The 23,230-nt window shown below is 46.3% G+C and overlaps 2 protein-coding genes across 2 annotated transcripts; both read right to left on the bottom strand.

Annotated features, from left to right (window-relative positions):
* Positions 1-452: 452 nt before the first annotated feature.
* Positions 453-5,276, bottom strand: LOC117973914 (RNA transcription, translation and transport factor protein-like). The gene is made up of 8 exons (XM_034927511.2): positions 5,080-5,276; positions 4,310-4,434; positions 3,657-3,756; positions 3,154-3,234; positions 2,966-3,054; positions 2,725-2,793; positions 2,291-2,339; positions 453-833 (listed from the first exon to the last, which is right to left on the bottom strand). Exons 1-8 carry the CDS (start codon positions 5,138-5,140, stop codon positions 679-681), a joined length of 729 nt encoding a protein of 242 aa, XP_034783402.2. The 5' UTR covers positions 5,141-5,276; the 3' UTR covers positions 453-678.
* A 1,650-nt stretch (positions 5,277-6,926) lies between these two features.
* Positions 6,927-21,327, bottom strand: LOC117416553 (guanine nucleotide-binding protein G(I)/G(S)/G(O) subunit gamma-2). The gene is made up of 3 exons (XM_034027701.3): positions 21,124-21,327; positions 9,861-9,977; positions 6,927-8,821 (listed from the first exon to the last, which is right to left on the bottom strand). The coding sequence occupies exons 2-3, from the start codon at positions 9,945-9,947 to the stop codon at positions 8,693-8,695; spliced, it is 216 nt and encodes a 71-aa protein (XP_033883592.1). The 5' UTR covers positions 9,948-9,977; positions 21,124-21,327; the 3' UTR covers positions 6,927-8,692.
* Between the last annotated feature and the right edge of the window lie 1,903 nt (positions 21,328-23,230).

The raw sequence follows: 23,230 nt of genomic DNA, 5'->3' as shown, positions 1-23,230 counted from the left end.
AAAAAAGGGGGGAAGAAGGAACGAGAAAAGGCCGTTCTGCCCATTAAGGCCCGTCCCTTGTTAGCACAGCATTCTCCCCTACTGGATGGTCTAATTTAACAGCACAGAATCTAGTCTCCTTTTAAGTGTTCCCAGTTTCAGATCCTACTATGCATGCATTTATAACTCTGTGTAGAACACTACCATTCTAAAATCAAGCACACAGTTTGATAAACGCCATGTGGACCCAGTACCTAGTTCCAGGCCATGCAGGGTCTAGAAACATTAGCAGTACCTTTTTTATCAAGAGTGCTCATTTGATCTTAGGCTTCCTACACTAACACTTCAGTGCCTCCTCACGCTGGGATGTTGGTGTGACAAATGGCTTCAGCAGATAACACTGCAATAAATGATAGACAAACTAATATGACAAGACACATTTGCTAAAGTAACCCAAGTCACCCACACTCGCACTCGTTTATTTATTTTATTTAACCCTCCGGCTGATTCACCTTCCAGATCAGGTTTCACTTAACATAAATTAAATACTTAAATCATAGTCCAATGCAAACAACATTATATTTGTGCTGGAAGCCGGCTTTCTTGAACAAGAAAAAAAAAAAAAGGAACAAGATCATGAAATGCAAATTCCAACAAAAAAAGCAGAGAGTGAGTGAAGCGGAGCGGAGTCACGAGCCCTCATCTGCCCACTTTGCCCAGCCGGTGGTCAGTCTTGGGGTCGGCGATGATGGCCTGCACGGCCACGATGGCCTCGTTGATCCGGGTCTGCAGGTCTCTCAGCTCCTCGATGTGCAGCAAGCGCAGGATCGCGGCCGCCTCGTTCAGAGTGGCGTCTGTGTGAATCACAGGGAGCGAAGAGTCAAAGACAACGTCCCTCCCTGACTGCAACACGGCTTTGTGTTCTCGTGAATCACAGTCTGCCTGGTTCAGACTTGAATGCCTAAAATATTTATTGTTGCTTTGAAGACTGCGTTCACGGAGGGGGCTAAGGCCTTGGCAGTCAGTTAGCAGACAGCTTCCACACCAGTGCATTCCCCGTATACAGCACTGTCACCTGTGTGGAGCAACAGCTGCCTGTCTACACTGACTGAGCACTTTCACACTGAGCCACCAAGAGGTCATTAAAAAGCAATCTGATCAAGCAAAACACACAAACAAACTAACAGCACAGGGAACCCCACCACATGCAATGAAAAGAGACAGCAGCAGGGACGCTGCAGTGAGGGGATCACCTCGGGAGTGGAGCGCAGAGCAACAGTAAACGGTTAATTGCTGGAGAGGATGCGTTTGCTGTTTGAAGCGGGTGCCTGTTTCCTCTGCAGCAGCTGTTGTGTCTGCGAGCGACTGGAAGGAAGTCACTTTAACCCTGGGAGGGCTGGCACCATCGTCCACAGTGAACACGGGACCAGAACAGACCCTGCTCAAATCTGACAGTGATTATGGGGCCTGCTCTGCAACACTACCCATCAAACAGAAAAACACATCTCGATATTTCTGTTACATAGCATATAGACAGAGGCAGGGCTCGGGGGAAGGGATTTCCCCCGGGGGCTACACATGTTACTACAGCACACTAGAAGCTAAATGCCAAGGGCAAGATTTCAGTCCAGGTAACTTCTCAAACTCCAGGCTGTCGTTGACAGCTTGCCTTTCTCCGGAAATAAAAATATAACAGTCTCCGAGTCATTTTTTTTTTTTTAATTGCTTTTTTTAAGTTTCATGAAACAATTGTCGCAGTACGGTACGGAGGGAGAGGGCGTCGTCAGTAACCGGATAAACTTCTGATAACTATTTCTGTGACACTAACAGCCTGCCTCGTTTTAATTCCAGCTGTCACACTTCTGGAAACAGCTGGCTCTCACGGTTCACTGTTTTGTTTTTAATTCCTGTTCATTCAGTTGGAGAATCACGATGGGAGTGTTGCTAAACCTCCCTCTCCAATCTGAATGGGAGCTGCAATTTTCTATGAAATTAATTAAAAAAATTCTATTGGGTGGATTTGATCTATCTCTAGTACACCCTGCTGGGATAAAGCTACAGCTAGATTTTTTATTCTTTTAGTTTTTTACGGCACTGAGGAATCACCCTGGATTGCAACAACCACCTATTCATAAAAATAATCAGGGCTAGTGATCACGTGTAAATTATTTTCATTAATATATATAAAATACAGATTTGCAATGGAGATACTGATTATGCAACAAATCAGCAAGGCTGTAGCGCCCCACAGTGGCCAGTGATGTAAACTCTGCACATCTTCTGAAGATTTGCTCCACACTCTGCAGCTTACCTCCTGTATCGAAGCCAAGCAGGTGCTTTTCCAGGGCGACCGGCAAACCCTTCAAAAGAAAAAAAAACATCATCATACAAAACAGGTCCCTCAGCCAAGCAAACAGACTACACACAACGTGCATGACCTCTGTCCCTGCATTATCATCATGAGGAATAGTTATACGACTGATGATGCCTCATTTTAACATGTTATTTAAGTTTGCAAATGCACGGAGACACTAGGATATGATCAGCCTATACTCTGCTGGAAAGCCACAGCTGGATTTCTGAGAGCATTTCACAGCACTGGGAACTCCCCAGGACTGCATCAGCCACTTGTTTTTAGGGATACTTCAATACTGACAAAATATACTGTCTAAAATTCTTATTGCCCAAAATGTACATTGTGCCAGTAGACCACGCATTGCAGAACGCCTCCAAACCCTCTCTTACCTCTTTGGACCTGCCTGCCTTTGCTATGGCTTCTTGAGTCAAGCGTTCCTGAACCAGAATTCGAATAGCCTGCAACCAGACAGCATGGAGAACATACTTTAAAAAATAAAGTCAACAGTAACACCCATTCACCCGTCACTCATTCTCCAGGCATGAAATGCGGTGTGCTTTCCCACTGAGACCTCCCGTCTTAACTCCGAGTACTGGGTCCGATGTAGTTTGACACACACACACCACTCACCTTCAGCATTACCAGGTAGTCGTCATGGCGTTGGATCTGAAGGAGATTGGCTAGAGCCAACACACCTGCCTTAAAATCAGGGTTATTGACTGGAAGACAAAGAAAGCACACAAGTGAGGCTGAGCGATGCGATGTTTTTCTTAACGCATGCTTCTGAACGCTTGAAGGCCAGTAAGGAGTGCACTCACTGTCCAGGTGGATGAGTGGGTCCGACTGGGTCCGAGTGTTATCGACGGCTGCGTGAGGCTGGCAGTTCTTGTATTTGTCCGCTGTTTGGAAAGCAAACGCACAGATTAGATCTCCAGGAAATAACTAATGTACAGTACTGCCGGCTTTGTAGCAACAACAAAAAAACTGTTTAAAAAGCAATATTGACACCTAGGCAGAGGCACAAAACTAGGTGGGACCAGAGGAGGCAATCAGGATGAACAGTGAACGATATCTGGCACATAATCGCCACCTCTGTGCTTGAGTAAGAATGGAAGGGGCCCTGCAGCACTGTACAGTATGCAGCTATAATGGTACAGTGGGTAGAGCTGTAAGACAGAAGGAGCCATATTCATAAAGCATTCACCTCTGTGATCATTTTGCACCATTTGTTTTGTAAAATGGAAAAACTGTTACAGAACTGGCAAGAAACCACTAAGCAGCTCTTACACTGGGCAGAGGGAGAGAAGAGGCGATACCGTACCATTGTCTCCATACTCAAAGCGCACTGCGAGGCTCAGCAGCCAGTCCACAGCCTCCTGCCGCTCCAGCACAGTGAAGGGGCTGGCAACATCCTGCAGGTACTGGAAAACAAAAGGGGAGGAGGGAGCGACTAGGGGATCCTACCAGTACTGTACTGAGGAGCGCAACACGATCAGCATGCATTCCAGCCCAGTGGAGCTGCACACTCTCACTCACACACAGGCAGACTGGCTCAGCATGCATCCCAGCCCAGTGGAGCTGCACACTCTCACTCACACACAGGCAGACTGGCTCAGCATGCATCCCAGCCCAGTGGAGCTGCACACTCTCACTCACACACAGGCAGACTGGCTCAGCATGCATCCCAGCCCAGTGGAGCTGCACACTCTCACTCACACACAGGCAGACTGGCTCAGCATGCATCCCAGCCCAGTGGAGCTGCACACTCTCACTCACACACAGGCAGACTGGCTCAGCATACATCCCAGCCCAGTGGAGCTGCACACTCTCACTCACACACAGGCAGACTGGCTCAGCATACATCTCAGCCCAGTGGAGCTGCACACTCTCACTCACACACAGGCAGACTGGCTCAGCATGCATCCCAGCCCAGTGGAGCTGCACACTCTCATGTTTTCCAACGCTCTCCCTCACCCTCTCAAAGTGTTTTGGCCACTCAGGGCTGTGTATGTTCCTCAGATTCCCCCGGTCTTCAATCTTGTAGTGTCTGATCTTCTGATCCTCGAGCCAGACTATGAAGTTCCTGAACTCTGTCTCGTCTGAAAGGCAGGTCAAAGGGAACACAGGTGAGCTAAAGTCAGTGCGGTTTGCTGCCCTCTGGGGGTCGGAGAGAGGCACTGCAGCTTCTCCTGCTCTGCACAGGGAATAAATACAGTACTTTATCATAAGCATTTATCATAAAACTAAAACTTCCAGCTGGAATCATTAATAAAAAAAACATTTAGAAAAAGATAAATAAATAAATAAATAAATAATGAACTGGCTCTCAAAGCAGACTTTTTTTTGTTAGTTTACTGCACTGTTTCCTTTTCGCTTTCAACGCAACTGAAATATACTTTTTAATCACTTAAACATTTTGTGTGTGTGTGTCTGTAATTTATATATATATATATATATATATATATAATCTCGTATTGGGCTCTGCGCCTTTGAAGCCGCAGTTTGTGTTCGTGTTAACGACTGTACGCAGACACGTCTGCAGTGGGTGTGGACAGGACACGCCGGGTATAACAGGCACACAAAAACCCTGAGCTGACCACGGACACTTCCCCACTTCGCTGACCGCTCCACTCCTGCACCATGTGACTCCACTCCTGCACCGTGTGACTCGACTCCGTGGGCCTGCGTGTTATGTTTCCCAGGCTGGCTCATTGGAATCCACACCGCTCCGCTCATAAGATTACCTTTGCAGTTAAACCCAGCGGGGTTGTGATAATCCAGAGCAGCGAGCTTCCTGCGAAACATCTTCAGACCTGCTGTGGAGATCTTGCACCGCGTTGGTTTAAAATCGCTAATGTTTCAGTCCTCCTCGCCTCACACACATCCGAGAGGCGGGCCACGTTATTACCAGCTCACGCCACGCTCCCTGTGATTGACGGTACAGCCAGCCAACCGAACAGCGCGGTATTTGGACCGGCGTCAGTGAAAGAGTTCGGTGGGCGTGGTTTTCATGTAATGTAACCGTAGAGATGATTGGTCGTGTTCTTACAGCTCAGACTCGCGGAGATGCGCGTTCTTCCAGGGCTGCTGCGTGACGTCACTCAACTCCACCCACAGAGATCTGTGCAGATTCTGCACAGCCCAGGGCAGCTTTGAAACGTTACTGCCACAGGGACGAGGCAGAGATCACGAGCAAATACCCACTAAAACTACTGCTGCCCCTTGTTAGTGGAGGCGAACGACATCTTATCATAAGAACATAAAAACATAAGAAAGGTTACATCGAGAGGAGGCCATTCGGCCCATCTTGCTCGCTCGGTTGTTAGTGGTTTATTGTTCCTGAATCTCTCCTGCTTCTTGAAGGATCCCAGGGTGTCAGCTTAAACAACGTTACTGGGGAGTTGGTTCTAGACTCCCACAATTATCTGTGTAAAAAAGTGAGATGCAAAATGAAATGTAAAATAATAATAATAATTTTAAAAAAAAATCCCTAGACAATTGTGTTTATTTATTACCTTAAAGTAAATACTACATAAATGAGTGTGTTATCATGGCAAGAAATACTAAAGTAAAATAAAATCAATAAATAATAATGTCACAGCCTTAAAGTCATAACTTTGAAGTCATAGTGCATTCCAAAGTGTTATCAGGGAATCCTGCGTTGTGTTTTCAAGCGCGTCACTGCGCTGCGCTGCAAGGTTTCGAGACGGCGTTTCTCTAGAAACTGCGTGTGACGTCAGAAAGACAGCAGCCGGCGCAGCCAGCTCTGGGTAACAGAACGCAACCAATGTGTAATCTAGGGATGCGTTTCTGTGACGTTTTGCTATGCTAGCGCTCGTTGATTGGTTGGAACTTCCTTGATAGATTGTTCCCCCACAACCGCTGATTCAGGATCAGTTTTTCAGTCGTTCTATAAGCCCCGCCCCTCTTAACGTATTCAAGCCCTGCCTCTTCATGACGGCGAAGAACAGAATAAAACTGACGTCACCGAATACCGCTATTCGAAACTCCAAACGAGCGGGGAACATTTACAGGTGAGTTTATCTGCTTATATAATCATTATTAAAGTGTTTAAAAAATAATAGCGTGCATGGATTCATTGCATGGTATGTATTGCACGAACCCAGAGAAGCATTCCATTGTATTTGCTCAAAGATGTCGTGACGTTTCTGTGTTGTACCAATCTGTTGCAGATTATTACTCAGGAAGAATGCACTTTGAATGGCACATTACTAATGCATCACTTGTTTGTAGTGTGCCCGTTTATTAGATCATCCTGTTGCTTCTGTTGTTTTAATTTGTTGTGCATGTGAAATCAAACCACTATATCTCAGATTCACTGAGATCCTCCCACCCTGAGGTCTTCATGCAGGTAGGCGTGTAAAGGATAGAAATGACAGATGTGGAGGTGTTCTAGGAAAGGTGCACGCTGCTGTGTAGCATCCTTTGTAACACATGCAGAGCTGCATTATTCATTCATTAGCTCTCTACCATCCACACAGCCTCCGCAGCGGCTTCAGTTCACTTTGTCATGAAGCGTTTTCGATCAGCGCTGATTACAATACAAAAAGAAAGATCTTGGACAACAGTGTGTGTTTTTATTTATTTATTTATTTTAAACAGATGCAAAAGTGGATTTAAACCCAGTACATTGTTCACATGGTATGGCGTTATGAACGTCAGCTAAGCATCATTCAGAGACTCCAATGGAAAGCTGGATTAAAAAGTCCCCCCCCCCCAAACCAAAACACCCCAACAACAGATTTCAACATGTGGCGTGCCCTGCAGGAGGGCTGTTACTGGCACAGCAGTACACGTGCTCTAGCAGGGTTAGGGTTGGGGTTGGGGTTGGGGTTGTGGTCTATGATTCTAGGCGACTGGTCGATTGGTTCACTGGGAAAGAGAAGAGTTGCTGGGGTTGGGGTTGGGTATTGAGGTTGGGGTTGAGTATTGGGGTTGGGGTTGGAGGTTGAGGTCGGGGGTTGAGTATTGGGGTTGGGGGTTGAGTATTGGGGTTGGGGTTGGGGTTGAGTATTGGGGTTGGGGTTGGGTGTTGAGTATTGGGGTTGGGGTTGGGTGTTGAGGTTGGGGTTGGGGGTTGAGTATTGGGGTTGGGTGTTGAGTATTGAGGTTGGGGTTGAGTATTGGGGTTGGGGGTTGAGTATTGGGGTTGGGGGTTGAGTATTGGCTGTCCTTTCCCCTGAAACTTCACTGTCGAAATGGCATTAAGAAGTTGTTCTCTGAGCAGGCGTGGGACGAACTCCACTGGTTGAAGCTATTCACTGAAATGCGGCTGTAGCTGTTTGTTTCGGGTCAATTTACATTTTAATAAAAAGAAAAACAAGGTTCAGGTTGAGCAGGAAATTAGCTGCAGCTTTCTCTTTGTACCACGTGAAACAAATCCTGACAATAAAAAACAGGGCAGACAGGCAGAAAGAAACACACAAAACCTAGAGGGCTGGCTAGAATGAGACTTGCTGGCTAGAATGAGTCTCTGCCCAGCTGGGTATTTGGTAAAGTTTTTACAGCAGAAAAGAAAATGAATGATTTTCCTGATCTGTCTGCTTGGGTTGAACTATGGGAATTAAAAAAATAAAAAATAATACAAGTTGAAAAGGGTACATTTGTCAGCTTTGCCCATTTCCATGCAGTATTACTGTGTTCATCATCATCATCATCATCACCACATTCATAACACTGAGCACGACACAGGGTTTACTCCCTAGCTATCATATACGAAGGTTAAAAAGAGCGATTAGTATCGTTACAAAACAAATTCACACTGCACTGCACTTCTTCTGTTAAATACATTGCGGTAAACACCTTTCATTTCTCGAGCTTTCAAAACTTTTTACATTCTTTCCTAAAAGGCATTTAGCTAACCTAATGAAAAACAAACAATCACAAAAAAAGTGCACAGAACCGAATAATCAATAATTGCCTTGGAAAGCGACCGTCTCGTGAATTTACCATTGAACTAAAGAAAGAAACAAAAAACATACAAAATAATGATACCGGTCCATACAGCCTCCAGGCACTAATCTTCATTAAGCAAATCAATCAGATTTGGAAAGAACCACAGAATGGTTTGTTTTTACATCTCTGTGTATCAGTCAGTGTCGGGCTGCTGCGCTGTGCGCTCTGAAGACTCCCCGATCTGAAGTTTGGATCTTCATCAACAGAAGCCTGTCTGTAAAACATGCACATCTCTGCAGCCTCCACACTCTTTTTTAAATAGATTTTTTGTTTCTGTGCGCGTGGACTGGGAAAGGCGCCCCTGCCACACCATGGGCTATACAAGTGTGTGTGTTGAGAGAGCCCAGCGCCCGCCGGCTCCTCCTCCCCTGCCAGCCTCCCTCACAGGATGGCGCAGAAGAACTTCTTCTCTCTGAAGGGGTTTTCGGAGGCTGGGACGGGCGACAGCAGCGGGTCCTCCTTGGCATGAGCCTCGCAGTACGACATCAGATCAGCCGCTGCTTTAGACACCTGAAACACAAACCATGCGCTATTGCTGTGCACTTTAGGACAGGGGTGTCCCATCCCGGTCCTGGAGGCTCATGATTCCACTCCTGGTTTAACAGGTACAGTGAGATAATGAGCTACTTCAGGGTCTGGATGGAGGTTTCATTGGTTCAGTTAAACCATTTAGAACAGGGTTGGAACAAAGACCAGGACTGGAAGGGCCAACTGGGTTACAGTTTAGGAGCTGCGCAGACATTTCAGATTCCTCTTGAGTAAAATCACAAGACTTGGCCACCTTTTAACTTTGTATCGTTTAGAAGGGGTAGCCAAAGTTGGCTCTTCCACTCCTGGTCTTTGTTCCAACCCTGTTCTAAATGGTTTAACTGAACCAATGAAACCTCCATCCAGACCCTGACGTAGTTCATTATCTCACTGTACCTGTTAAACCTGGAGTGGAATCTTGAGCCTCCAGGACCGGGATTGGACACCCCTGGAATAAGGACTACAGTGTAGAAAGGCTTGCATCATTGTTCTTGAGTCATGAAGTTCAGACCTACAGCATGGATTATCCAAGCATGCTCAGTGCTAGACAGAGACAGCTATAAAGAGGTATAGAGAACAATGCATATGTCTCCCTGTGAGACAGCGCAGAGCTATCCTGAAACACCACAGTAAAGGGAAGGGAAGGTTGAAATCGTCTGTGTGGATGCAGACTGGGTGCCACAGTGCCGGTGAGGGAACACTAGAGGGCACTGTTCTTTAATTCCGAAGCAGTTACGAGTCAAGATTCTACATCAGCCTGTAGAACAAAAGCACTGGGAAAGCACTGGCACAGAGCAGAGTGACAGAATCGGTTTGATTTCTGCAAGCACTGCAGCTGCACACTTCCTTGAGCCAGGGAGCAAAGGTCAGTGTCACGGTCACCTGAATCTTTTGTTAAGCTTAAGACCTGCATCCAAACTGCAAGAGCGACAGAGCAGGGGAAGGGGAGAGTGGAGGAGGCTGTTGTGGTTTGGTTTAGTTCAAGAGAAGGCTGCCCCTCCCCTCCCCCCTCACCCCTCACCTTTATCCTGTCGATGTTGGCCTCCATCTTGAGCTGCTCCACCAGTTTGCGGGCCTGCGCGATGCTGGCAGTGTTGTTACTGGCCATTGAGATGCTAGTTCAGCGTCCTCACCAAACCTGGAGGGGAGGGGGGAGGGGAGGGGGGAGGGGGGAGGGGAGGGGAGGGGAGAGAGGAGAGGATGAGCATCGTTATAGACTAGGGATGTAATATTCTGTTTAATTTTCTTTTTTTAATATCAATACTTTATTGTTTTAACAAAATAACATCAACACATTATCAGTTCATCTGCTAGCGTACAATAAACAAAAACACAAATATCACTCCATAGATACCATCAAGTGGTTAAAATGAAAAGGGTCCATTAAGTTTAAATGCATACATGATCATGTGTTAATGTTATACTGTAAGATATTGGGGATTTTTGTAACCATTCAAAAAGCTCAAAATATGAGACAGAACCAGTATCTTTTATTGTCCCAGGAAGGCATATTGAAATCCCAGGACAGCTTCCTCAAAACCAGGAGGATGCAGGTAAACGGGGCAGGTGGCAGTGGCAGCCCTACCCAACACACTTCTCTAGTGTCGATCCAGTAAAGAGCTCAAGTGCAAGGTGGGGTCCTGTCATCAACCCACTGAAACACTCAGTGGTGTAACATTCCCCTTACAAACGCTGACCACGGCAAACAATGACGCAGTGTTTTTACTGTGGTAGACTTCTTTAAGGGAGATAGGAATACTAATGAAAATTCATCGACAGATATTCCTGTTCTTGCACCCGACGGGACACTTCCTCCCAAACAGCGCGCTTTGTAGAGATCAGACCCTGCCGGCTGTTTAAATATTAACGTGCAAGCCTGTTCCCTCAAACCCCCTGCCTGCCTGCCTGCCGAGAGTGATCAGAGTGGGCTCGGCTTGGCTCGCTCACACCATTACAGCGTCTCAGAGGGGGACACAGAGCACAAAGACCCCTGGGTGTGCCTCTGCCCTGTCTGCCTGCCTGTCTCGCACTTTCAATTCGGCCCCGCTGGCTTCTGGTGGGGTCCTGCTGAGTTGTGCTGAGGGCAGCCAGTGATATGCCTGTTAGCGGGAGTCAGGATGGCTCTCCTGTCAGAGCTGATTAGATTCACCTCGCTTCCTAACACCAAACAATGCTCCTGTTTTCCAGCTGATTATCCACCCACGCGGTTTTTTTTCTGCTGTTCTCTTTTATGTCCTCTAATACTAACAAAGGCAAGCTGTCGCTGTTGTTTTAAACATCTTCCAGCACCACTGACATAGCCCAGAAGCAAACTGCACCGCAAAGTCAGCAAACCACAGCACCGCATACAAGCATCGTGACATGGGATTGTCTTTTTACTTCCCTAAAGGCGAGGTCATTCGTTTATGTACAGATGTGCGTCTTCGTAGAGGCTCGTTTCATCTCAGTTTCATGAAGCCTCCTCCACTGAAGCACTCAGAATGACCCTGCTGACCAAGCCCTGACCCTTCTCTGGGTTAACGAGCACAGCGGAACGACGAGACACAGGCAAGCCCAGCTCGGAGCTTTCAAAGCATAGGGGTGAGACTAGCGTGGAAAACACAAACACGAATCCTATAGCAATCCTGTGGAAATATGAACCATTTCCTGTACGTTTATGATAGGAGTCAGGGGCTTGTAGGAATCTTACAGGGTGAAGGAGATAAACGCACCTTTTACCCAAAGATAAAGAAGCATCCTGCATCAAGCATCCTTAATACGATCAACAGTAACATGGGACAGGTGGGGCATTTCTTGCCCTAAATCTTATTCCCATGAAGAGATATTCACATATTGTAATGTTATCCCGGTGCCAGCTTACCAAGGCTGTTCTTGATAAAATAAAGCCGTACTGATAAAACGTTTCTAGTCTCTAATATGCATGTCACTAAAAACAAAAAGGACAGAATGAAGTGTAGCTGCTGCTGCTGCTGTTGAAGTGCAGCCCTGCTCTGGTGTGGAGAATGAACCGCAATGCGAGTACAAAGTTCTGGAGCGCACTGTGTTTATAGCACACCATGCAGCCCTGATAGAACTTTGCACCCTCTAGTTCTGAGCTTCGCTTGATTGACACCCTGCACTTCTGCTTTCTCTGGTCTGTATTTACTGATCGCACTGCACCTGCAGGCTGTCCAGGGTGACCTATATATAGAGGAGGCGTACAGACAGGGAGCAGCAGCACCCATTGACTGATACTAGCATCTTTACATCATTGCATGATTACATCATTACATCATTGCATCATTGCATCATTGCATGATTGCATGATTGCATCTTTGCAATACTGGCTTGTGTTAAGTGAGAGTGTCGGGACAAAAGCCTGAATTATTAATGTTATCTTCAAAAAGAGAAACACCCAATATTATGATGAAAACGTAAATAATTCAAACAATTATAACCCTTTTAAAACCTATTGCTGCTCGCAAATCCAAGTTTGTTTTTAGGGTTGGGTTTTTCGTTCTCTAGTGCTTTGCACCACCAGCGCTTATTCTAAACAGGAAACAGAATCTGCCAATGCTGCAAAACAAAAAATAAATAAACCCAGAAGAACTAGAAACAACTAGAAACTGTCATTCCAAGTTAAATCGCATGCCTATGTATTTTTGCACATCATCAGTTTTTATTTCCTTTTAAGAAGATGAGCTGTTTTCAGTTGTGGTGGAAGCAGCAGCTAAGCGGGGCTTGCATTTGCAATCCATCACATCTGCCTTCCAGACTCCCCTGATCACTGTGAAGGGGTGCGGCCCAAATCCATCTCTGACATCATGTCTTTTGAGTCCCATACAGAAAGTTACAGGACACCCAGAAGAATCTGAATCTCCACAAGGAGACCGTAAACACTCCAGAAACACGATTACTACTTCCCTTTGACTGACTGCTGGAATATAACCACAACTGAAATCACTGGGGTGAACAAACCAACATGGTCCACACATGTTAACAATTATTAAAGGAGTGGATTATTAGCGTATTAATTGACATGGCAGACCAGGATAGCCTGTGCTAAATGCACAGTATAACCATGGGACAAGCCAGGTAAAACTGCAAAAATACCGTGCAAAAATACCATGGGAAGCTTTTAGAAGGGACCCGAAACACACACACTTGATTTCACAGATAAGATAACTCCTGTTCCCAGGGCTCTTTACCAGTCCAAAGCAGGTGTGGAATATTCATGTAATAATCTGCATTGCTTCCCAGCCTACAGCACTCTGCAGCACTCACACTGCCCCTCTGGGGCTGAGGCTGCGGGGTTTATTCTGCGTGTGTAAGACTGGAAGAACTATTACCTAATAGGACCAGTTTATTAACCTGATGTAAGCATGACTCCTGTCGAGAGCTGTAAACCCTTCACTTCAATAACCTTGCAAAATACAAAGCTAGAGCTCCCCTCTGTATTTCACTATGCGCTGTGCAGATGGGTTCATACAAAGCTAGAGCTCCCCTCTGTATTTCACTATGCGCTGTGCAGATGGGTTCATACAAAGCTAGAGCTCCCCTCTGTATTTCACTATGCGCTGTGCAGATGGGTTCATACAAAGCTAGAGCTCCCCTCTGTATTTCACTATGCGCTGTGCAGATGGGTTCATACAAAGCTAGAGCTCCCCTCTGTATTTCACTATGCGCTGTGCAGATGGGTTCATACAAAGCTAGAGCTCCCCTCTGTATTTCACTATGCGCTGTGCAGATGGGTTCATACAAAGCTAGAGCTCCCCTCTGTATTTCACTATGCGCTGTGCAGATGGGTTCATACAAAGCTAGAGCTCCCCTCTGTATTTCACTATGCGCTGTGCAGATGGGTTCATACAAAGCTAGAGCTCCCCTCTGTATTTCACTATGCGCTGTGCAGATGGGTTCATACAAAGCTAGAGCTCCTCTCTGTATTTCACTATGCGCTGTGCAGATGGGTTCATACAAAGCTAGAGCTCCTCTCTGTATTTCACTATGCGCTGTGCAGATGGGTTCATACAAAGCTAGAGCTCCCCTCTGTATTTCACTATGCGCTGTGCAGATGGGTTCATACAAAGCTAGAGCTCCCCTCTGTATTTCACTATGCGCTGTGCAGATGGGTTCATACAAAGCTAGAGCTCCCCTCTGTATTTCACTATGCGCTGTGCAGATGGGTTCATACAAAGCTAGAGCTCCCCTCTGTATTTCACTATGCGCTGTGCAGATGGGTTCATACAAAGCTAGAGCTCCCCTCTGTATTTCACTATGCGCTGTGCAGATGGGTTCATACAAAGCTAGAGCTCCCCTCTGTATTTCACTATGCGCTGTGCAGATGGGTTCATACAAAGCTAGAGCTCCCCTCTGTATTTCACTATGCGCTGTGCAGATGGGTTCATACAAAGCTAGAGCTCCTCTCTGTATTTCACTATGCGCTGTGCAGATGGGTTCATACAAAGCTAGAGCTCCTCTCTGTATTTCACTATGCGCTGTGCAGATGGGTTCATACAAAGCTAGAGCTCCCCTCTGTATTTCACTGTGCGCTGTGCAGATGGGTTCATACAAAGCTAGAGCTCCTCTCTGTATTTCACTGTGCGCTGTGCAGATGGGTTCATACAAAGCTAGAGCTCCTCTCTGTATTTCACTATGCGCTGTGCAGATGGGTTCATACAAAGCTAGAGCTCCTCTCTGTATTTCACTATGCGCTGTGCAGATGGGTTCATACAAAGCTAGAGCTCCTCTCTGTATTTCACTATGCGCTGTGCAGATGGGTTCATACAAAGCTAGAGCTCCCCTCTGTATTTCACTATGCGCTGTGCAGATGGGTTCATACAAAGCTAGAGCTCCCCTCTGTATTTCACTATGCGCTGTGCAGATGGGTTCATACAAAGCTAGAGCTCCCCTCTGTATTTCACTATGCGCTGTGCAGATGGGTTCATACAAAGCTAGAGCTCCTCTCTGTATTTCACTATGCGCTGTGCAGATGGGTTCATACAAAGCTAGAGCTCCCCTCTGTATTTCACTATGCGCTGTGCAGATGGGTTCATACAAAGCTAGAGCTCCCCTCTGTATTTCACTATGCGCTGTGCAGATGGGTTCATACAAAGCTAGAGCTCCCCTCTGTATTTCACTATGCGCTGTGCAGATGGGTTCATACAAAGCTAGAGCTCCCCTCTGTATTTCACTATGCGCTGTGCAGATGGGTTCATACAAAGCTAGAGCTCCCCTCTGTATTTCACTATGCGCTGTGCAGATGGGTTCATACAAAGCTAGAGCTCCCCTCTGTATTTCACTATGCGCTGTGCAGATGGGTTCATACAAAGCTAGAGCTCCCCTCTGTATTTCACTATGCGCTGTGCAGATGGGTTCATACAAAGCTAGAGCTCCTCTCTGTATTTCACTATGCGCTGTGCAGATGGGTTCATACAAAGCTAGAGCTCCCCTCTGTATTTCACTATGCGCTGTGCAGATGGGTTCATACAAAGCTAGAGCTCCCCTCTGTATTTCACTATGCGCTGTGCAGATGGGTTCATACAAAGCTAGAGCTCCCCTCTGTATTTCACTATCCGCTGTTCCACTATCCCCTGTTCTCACTTCTCTTTTCTGCAGAATTCAGCACATCGCAACATCCTTTCTCTCAGTAAAAAGGAGTCCTGCCGAGCGTTCTCAGTGTTCTCAGACACTCACACACACACACTGCACAAGCTGCCTCATTTCACATCCTCTAATGAATTACTTCTCATCTTCACATTGAATTGAGGGTGTGAATTAATCCATCCGCCCGGCCGGTCCCACCGGGAACAGAATCAGGAATCTAGGTGTGGAAATTGCTTGGATTGCAGCCGTCGTTTTGAGATTTGTTGTTATTCTGACAGACAACCTAATCCAGGAGTGCTTTATTGTTTGTTTGTTTGTAGCCCCTCCGGTCATTCACACCCAATTCTCACAGGGAAAGGCGAATCTCCACCACTAAAACAGATGAACACCGACAAACACACTTCTTATAGTTTAACCAGGAAGAGAACCTGCATCTCTGAAGGTCTCCTGGAAGACAGCAATACGTCACACCAGAGCTGAACTCAACAGAAACACAATGAGGTCAGGACAATCAAAACAGAGAGCGAACAGGCAGCCAGGCAGGCAGGCAGACAGGCAGGCAGGCAGAGAGACAGACAGACAGACAGACAGACAGGCAGGCAGGCAGGCAGACAGGCAGACAGGCAGACAGGCCATTAACACTGTCGAATGTTAAACTCACACACCTGCACTCAGCGGTTGAGTGCTGCTCTCTTGCAATTTAAACACAGCATCATGTTTACTCAGATACACTGGCTACAGTCTCGGGAGAGTTAGGCAGGCCGTCAAGAGGAGTTTTTAAAAGCCTTTCCACAGGCAGTACCACCTGGAAAGTGTTATCACCACCCCCCTGTAACACTGTATCACAAACAGGATTGTAGCACAGCATACAGCGCTGCTGGTGGCACAATGCTGCAACTGCAGCTACCTTCCTGTGTGTGTGTGCCTTGTTCTTTTCCAGATACTATTGTGCTGAAGCAATGCCAGTTCATTTTTCTCAAAAGCGTTATTGTGCTTCTATTATGGCATTAAGGCATGACGATCTGTCCTACACCACAGAGCCAGTACCAGTGCTAATCGCTACCAGGCAGAGGCAGCACCACTGTCCATCCTCACAACGCGTAGCTGTTCATGTGTCTGTTTTATGAACAGTCAGCATATCGGTCCGGGTCGGGTTAGAGTGAAGTCATCGGGGGGCTTGTTTCCAATTCATACATTTATTCAAGGAAACATGTGAACACATCTATATTAATATGGATTATGCTAAAACCATAGCACAGTGAAATGCACACGCAGCCCCAGCACAACGAAGCCCAGAGAACAGGAAGAATAGCCTCTTTCTTTTCAGCGCTGTTGGGAAACGTCCCGGGGTTGTGAACAATGGGGATTAGCAGAGAAGTGAGCGGTTTCTTGCCCTGTTTGCACACAATGGACCATTACAGCCACAGATTCAATAGACACTTTGGGATTCATTGGCCTCTCCACATCCCTACACCTGCTATTGGCTATAGAGTCACTACAACCCTCCGCAATGCTGAGACAAACAGAGACCTCTCCGCACTGTCCTGGGACCTCACAACTACTGTACAGTAACAAAGCCTCCGTCACATCCAGTGCCTTTGAAGCACTTCTCTGTGGGGTAAAAGAAACCAGTACACTGCGCTGTCAGTCCAGTGGCTCTCAGCTTCCTCAGACTGGGGTCTAAATCATTCAAACGAGGCTGTGGTCTGGGTACCCAGGTTACGAAAGCAGTGTCATTCTGAGTGGCTCTGTTGAGCCAATAAGTTATAAAGCATTTCTCTCTAAATCTGACCTGGATTTGCTTTGAGCTTGTCTGGAGAATCCTAAATGCCAGGACTGAACAGACTTCCTCTCTGCTGCCCCGCCTCCTCTCTAATGCCCCGCCTCCTCTCTGCCTCTGTACATGTAGAGTAGGAGGGGCTGGCAGAGTTACAAAGTCTCATTGCACATGATTTCCGATAGAACAGACTAGTGATGTGCAGAGAATACCAGGCGGGGTGCTTATCCACTGCTAGCTCCGAGGGCTCAGGGTCCCACAGCGCTGTTTCAGGGGGGAGGAATCGGAAGCAGGTTTGGGTCCCGGAGTGTCTCAGCGGTTCAGAGTGTCTTTGAAGAGAGCTGGAGCTGGAGGAGCTCATTGAATTATAATTCCCTGAGTCTGGGACAGATGGCAGGGTGTGCCCTCCCTCTTTAAATTACCAGCACAGCAGTAGAGAGGTGGGGGGAGCGGGGAGCGCAGAGGGAGGGATTGAGCGGGGGTGTTCTCATTCATTTATTTAAAAAGTTTAATCAGGCTGCCCACTTGAGAAAAAGAAAACGTTGCCCTGCAGACCAGGGACGAGCGGCAGCAGCTGTTTAATTAATATTGACGTTATTAATTAAACACGGACAGGATAAATGGATGGCCGGACAGACAGACAGATTGAAGCAAAACATTGTTTGAAAGGACATGGCCGTGGCTATCTGAAGCAGGGGAAGTCAGTTCATTGGCTTCAATCACACCCAGACAACACCACTTTTTACGAAGGAGTACAAACAGTTGTGAGCAGATCAATCAGTAATCATCCAGGAACGCCCGCGTATACAAGAGCCTCCCAAACACGATTCAAATATTATACAAGAGCCTCCCAAACACGATTCAAATATTATACAAGAGCCTCTCAAACACGATTCAAATATTATACCAGAGCCTCTCAAACACGATTCAAATATTATACAAGAGCCTCCCAAACACGATTCAAATATTATACAAGAGCCTCCCAAACACGATTCAAATATTATACAAGAGCCTCTCAAACACGATTCAAATATTATACAAGAGCCTCTCAAACACGATTCAAATATTATACAAGAGCCTCCCAAACACGATTCAAATATTATACAAGAGCCTCTCAAACACGATTCAAATATTATACAAGAGCCTCCCAAACACGATTCAAATATTATACAAGAGCCTCCCAAACACGATTCAAATATTATACAAGAGCCTCCCAAACACGATTCAAATATTATACAAGAGCCTCTCAAACACGATTCAAATATTATACAAGAGCCTCCCAAACACGATTCAAATATTATACAAGAGCCTCCCAAACACGATTCAAATATTATACAAGAGCCTCTCAAACACGATTCAAATATTATACAAGAGCCTCCCAAACACGATTCAAATATTATACAAGAGCCTCCCAAACACGATTCAAATATTATACCAGAGCCTCTCAAACACGATTCAAATATTATACAAGAGCCTCCCAAACACGATTCAAATATTATACAAGAGCCTCCCAAACACGATTCAAATATTATACAAGAGCCTCCCAAACACGATTCAAATATTATACAAGAGCCTCCCAAACACGATTCAAATATTATACCAGAGCCTCTCAAACACGATTCAAATATTATACCAGAGCCTCCCAAACACGATTCAAATATTATACCAGAGCTCCCAGCAACCCCCTCCCCAGACCTGCAACAATCTGGACCTGAGCTCCCAGCAACCCGTAACATTCATTCCAACACCTGAGCAGAAAACTAGGGCAGGTTTTTAAAGCTGAACTTTGCAAAACAAGAACTGAAAATTAGTTTCAAAAAGCACGGTGTGGTTTTTGTGTTAAGCAGAGATGCACAGCCCAGCTCAAATAAACTGAAACTGTACCGCAATTCTGAGCAAAGTGCACACAGCTCTTAGTGCTGCACGCTCATTACAAAAACTACATTGAAACACCCAAGCAGCCTTATGGGAACTGGACATTTCCTGATTGCAATCATCCCCTGAATCATTAGCAGACCGCAGCATTACCAGCCAGGGCTACACATTTTGCACAGCTGTTCTGAAATGGTGCAAGGTCATATTGGCATGTCAGTGCGATACCAATGACCCATTCCAATAAAGCAGCCCATGTACAGAACCATTGCTGTGTTGATAATGGACATGGTGTGATGTGGAAAGGGTGGTGATGTGTTTCAGCTTCTGTGTTCCTTCTGAGATAACACTGAGTCGTGTGTATGCCCTGTGTTCTCTCATCTCCATTAGCTGCACAAGCATGCACGCAGGGACTTCACACAAGCAGTAGCACAGCAAGATAAACCGCAAACATCTGTGCAAGAAATAACCGTGCTTTACTGAAACAACGCTGCACACGCCCCGGCATGCACAGCTCAATTAATAAAAACACAGAAACAACGCTGCACACGCCCCGGCATGCACAGCTCAATTAATAAAAACACAGAAACAACGCTGCACACGCCCCGGCATGCACAGCTCAATTAATAAAAACACAGAAACACAAGCCTGCGTTCGTTCATGCTGTGTGCTGTGTGCTGGGACTGGGTTCTGCTCTATTAGTATCAGTGGGCTATGTGCTGCAGACACCCCTGTGCTGTACATCAAATCTACATGAGGTTTCCCAGGTTAATATTGGGCTTATTTCTCCTTGATCAGGATTTTGATAATACAGCAGAATGTGACGTGACGAAAGAAATTCTCAAATGAATACACATAATAAAATACACATACAAATAAATGAGGCACTGCATCGCCTCTTACAAATATACTGCACAACGACATAGAAGAAAGAAAAAGAAAAGGGATTGCTGGGTTTTCCATTCCTCTACCATTCCCTTCATTCTCTACCCACCAAGCAAGATACCACTAGCAGCTGCTACTACTTCACACAAACACACACACACACACACAGTCACAGTGTGTCACTGATAATGAGAGAGAGGAGACACACACACACACACAGTCACAGTGTGTCACTGATAATGAGAGAGAGGAGACACACACACACACACAGTCACACTGTGTCACTGATAATGAGAGAGAGGAGACACACACACACACACACACACACACACAGTCACAGTGTGTCACTGATAATGAGAGAGAGGAGACACACACACACACACACACACACACAGTCACAGTGTGTCACTGATAATGAGAGAGAGGAGACACACACACACACACACACACACACAGTCACACTGTGTCACTGATAATGAGAGAGAGGACACACGCACACACACACACACACACAGTCACAGTGTGTCACTGATAATGAGAGAGAGGAGACACACACACACACACACACAGTCACAGTGTGTCACTGATAATGAGAGAGAGGAGACACACACACACACACACACACAGTCACAGTGTGTCACTGATAATGAGAGAGAGGACACACGCACACACAGTGTCACTGATAATGAGAGAGAGGAGACACACACACACACAATGACTAATCTGATCTCCATCACAAATATAAAAAGCATGCATTTCTGTAACCGGTTTGCAATGGGCTAATATACCACATGGTCAACACCAGTGTGAATCCCATTCCGGATTATATTCTAGATGGCCACGAAACAGAACAGGAAAAGCAAGCAATGATGTGTTCAGAACAACACAGAGAAACAGCAAGAGCTACACTGGAAGAGAGACAGAGAGTGATCGACTAGACATTATAGTAGGAGGAGCCCCCACCAGTATGGATTGGATTCTAGATTCTATATTCTACATTGTGTACGGAGGGAGGATGCTGGGATATAAAAAAATAAAAACAGACAGAACCACGAGAAAAACAATAAGTGGAAACAAATATCGTCTAGAACAAGGCTAAACCAGACGCACGGCCAGATGTGCGCTGCGTTCTGTTCATTTGGGTTTTTTTTAAAAATGTATTTCTTACCTTTTTCTTAGCTGCTGTCCTCAGAGCTGCTGTCCTGTGCTCCTGCCTGCTCTCTCACCCGCACTCACACTGGCTGTGTCTCTGCTCGATCGCTGGCTGGGCTGGAGTGGGCACTGGTGCTCTCAGAAGTTGTGCAAGCAGGCAGCTCCGAGCTCAGATCAGTCTCCACCCAGCCTGCCCTTTATTCAGTCAGCAACAGTCAAGCTGCGGAAACAGCACAAGACCACACCCCCCCCCCCCACCCCCTCCTCCGCTGAGCTGTATCCTGCCTCCCCACCTCCCCCTGTCTCTCTCTCTCTGCTCTACAGCCTCAGCCTCTCTCGTGGCTCCAGTCTAACCCTACCTCTGCAGTATGCACTTGACTCGTCTACAGCTTCTACACAATAGTCTTTTCTTTCTGGTTTGCTCAGCTGTTGCCTCACACAGTAGCCTCTGCAGCCTCTTCTACGGAGAGGCAAACGACCTCAATTCTTTGTCCTCCTCTCTCTCTCTCTCTCTCTCTGCTCTGCTTCTACAGCACTGTTGTTTCCAGCGAGGCTTGATGACTTCCCTCTTGTTTTTTTCTTCCCTCTCTCTATCAGGGCTCTGCTCTCCCTCTCTCCCTCTGCAGCCTGCTTGGTCTCAGTGGGGTTTCCCTCCGTCTCTGTTTCTGCGGAGATCCCAGCTCTCCCCGATCCCCTTTGCTCCGACCTGAGCTGCAGGAATCAAGAGGTTTAATCTTCAGGTCGGCTAACCACAGAAGATTACCCCCCCCCCCCCCCACCCAAAAAAAAAAATGATAGGAACAAAAGACCAGCAGCTAGTGTATTTTGCACACAAAGAGCCCCACATACACAGACACACAAGTGCCTCTCTCTTTACTGGTCTTTACTGGGCACCCAGCAGACAAGGTTTACAGCAAAGAGATTCATTTAGGAGAGGAGACCACAAACACCCCCAGTAATGGCATTTGCTCTCTTTTTATTTGTATTTGTTTCCTGTGTTTGTTGTTTTTCAATACTGCACCAGTATATCCTGGAAAAATTGATTGCTCCTTTGTGTTGCCATGGTGATGGTGAATGACCGATTTCCTATGCAGAAGCACTAGCTGAAGAAAGGAGAGAGAGAGAGAGAGAGAGAGAGAGAGAGAGAGAGAGAAACAGAGAGAGTGTGTAATCAAAATAAAAACGCATAATCCACTTTTCTACTGCCTCGGTGAGAGGGAGAGAGAGGGAAAGACAAAAAAAAAATTGAAGGAGTGTAAAGCCTGGCCTGGGATTGGCTTGTCAATAGGCCAATCACAACACAGCTGTGTGGGTGCGACTCACTCCAAGTCAACCAGTCTTAGTGCATGTGCAATAAAACTGAATCACAGCTGCTATCCATGTTTTTTATCCTTTATTTCATTCATCTCTTGTTGCAGAGCACACTGTGCCCCCAGGTGGTGAGATGTTGTTATTGCAGTCTTTTACCAGGACCCCTGGGACACTGGAGGACGTCATTGTATTCTTCTTGATGTTTGGATGTCTCACTGGAACACCCTGGCCAGGTGTTGCGATGCACGATCATAACCCCTTTTTCACTGCGTTTCTAATCAGTAAGAAGCGCACCCCCACACGCCTGCACTCCGGAAGCTGGCCAGCCTGTTCTCTACACCTGTGTCAGTGGATCTGCCTCGCTGAGGTTCCGGTGCAGTTTCAAAGATCAAACACCAAGAGGAAGTGCGACCTAACTTCCCCAGCCTGCTGCCTGCAGCGCACTCAGCGCGGATAGCATCTTAACACAGGCTTTACATTTCCTGTGCATTCTTCTCAAACAAGAGAAACAAAATGCAAATACAGACGGGAATAAGAATGGCAAATGGTATTGGTAGCACCAAAACAGCATGTGAACAACAAAAATGAATTCCTGTTTTGCACCCTGAGCTTGAATATGTCGCCTATAACATTTCAACCATCGTGGTGTAACCAATACAAATGACTTCTTCTCAGTCCTATACACTCATTCTTAATTCAATTGAATGCACACACCAAGAAGATTTAAAAGAGACTTGGAGGAGACAAAGCATTGTTTGCCTCCTTCCTCTTTTCTCAGGCAGCAACACCCCTCCTCCTCCTCCTCCTCCTCT

The sequence above is a fragment of the Acipenser ruthenus genome, chromosome 18 (genome assembly GCF_902713425.1).
Source record: "Acipenser ruthenus chromosome 18, fAciRut3.2 maternal haplotype, whole genome shotgun sequence".
Taxonomy (NCBI): domain Eukaryota; kingdom Metazoa; phylum Chordata; class Actinopteri; order Acipenseriformes; family Acipenseridae; genus Acipenser; species Acipenser ruthenus.
This window is presented reverse-complemented; position numbering and strand designations above follow the sequence as displayed.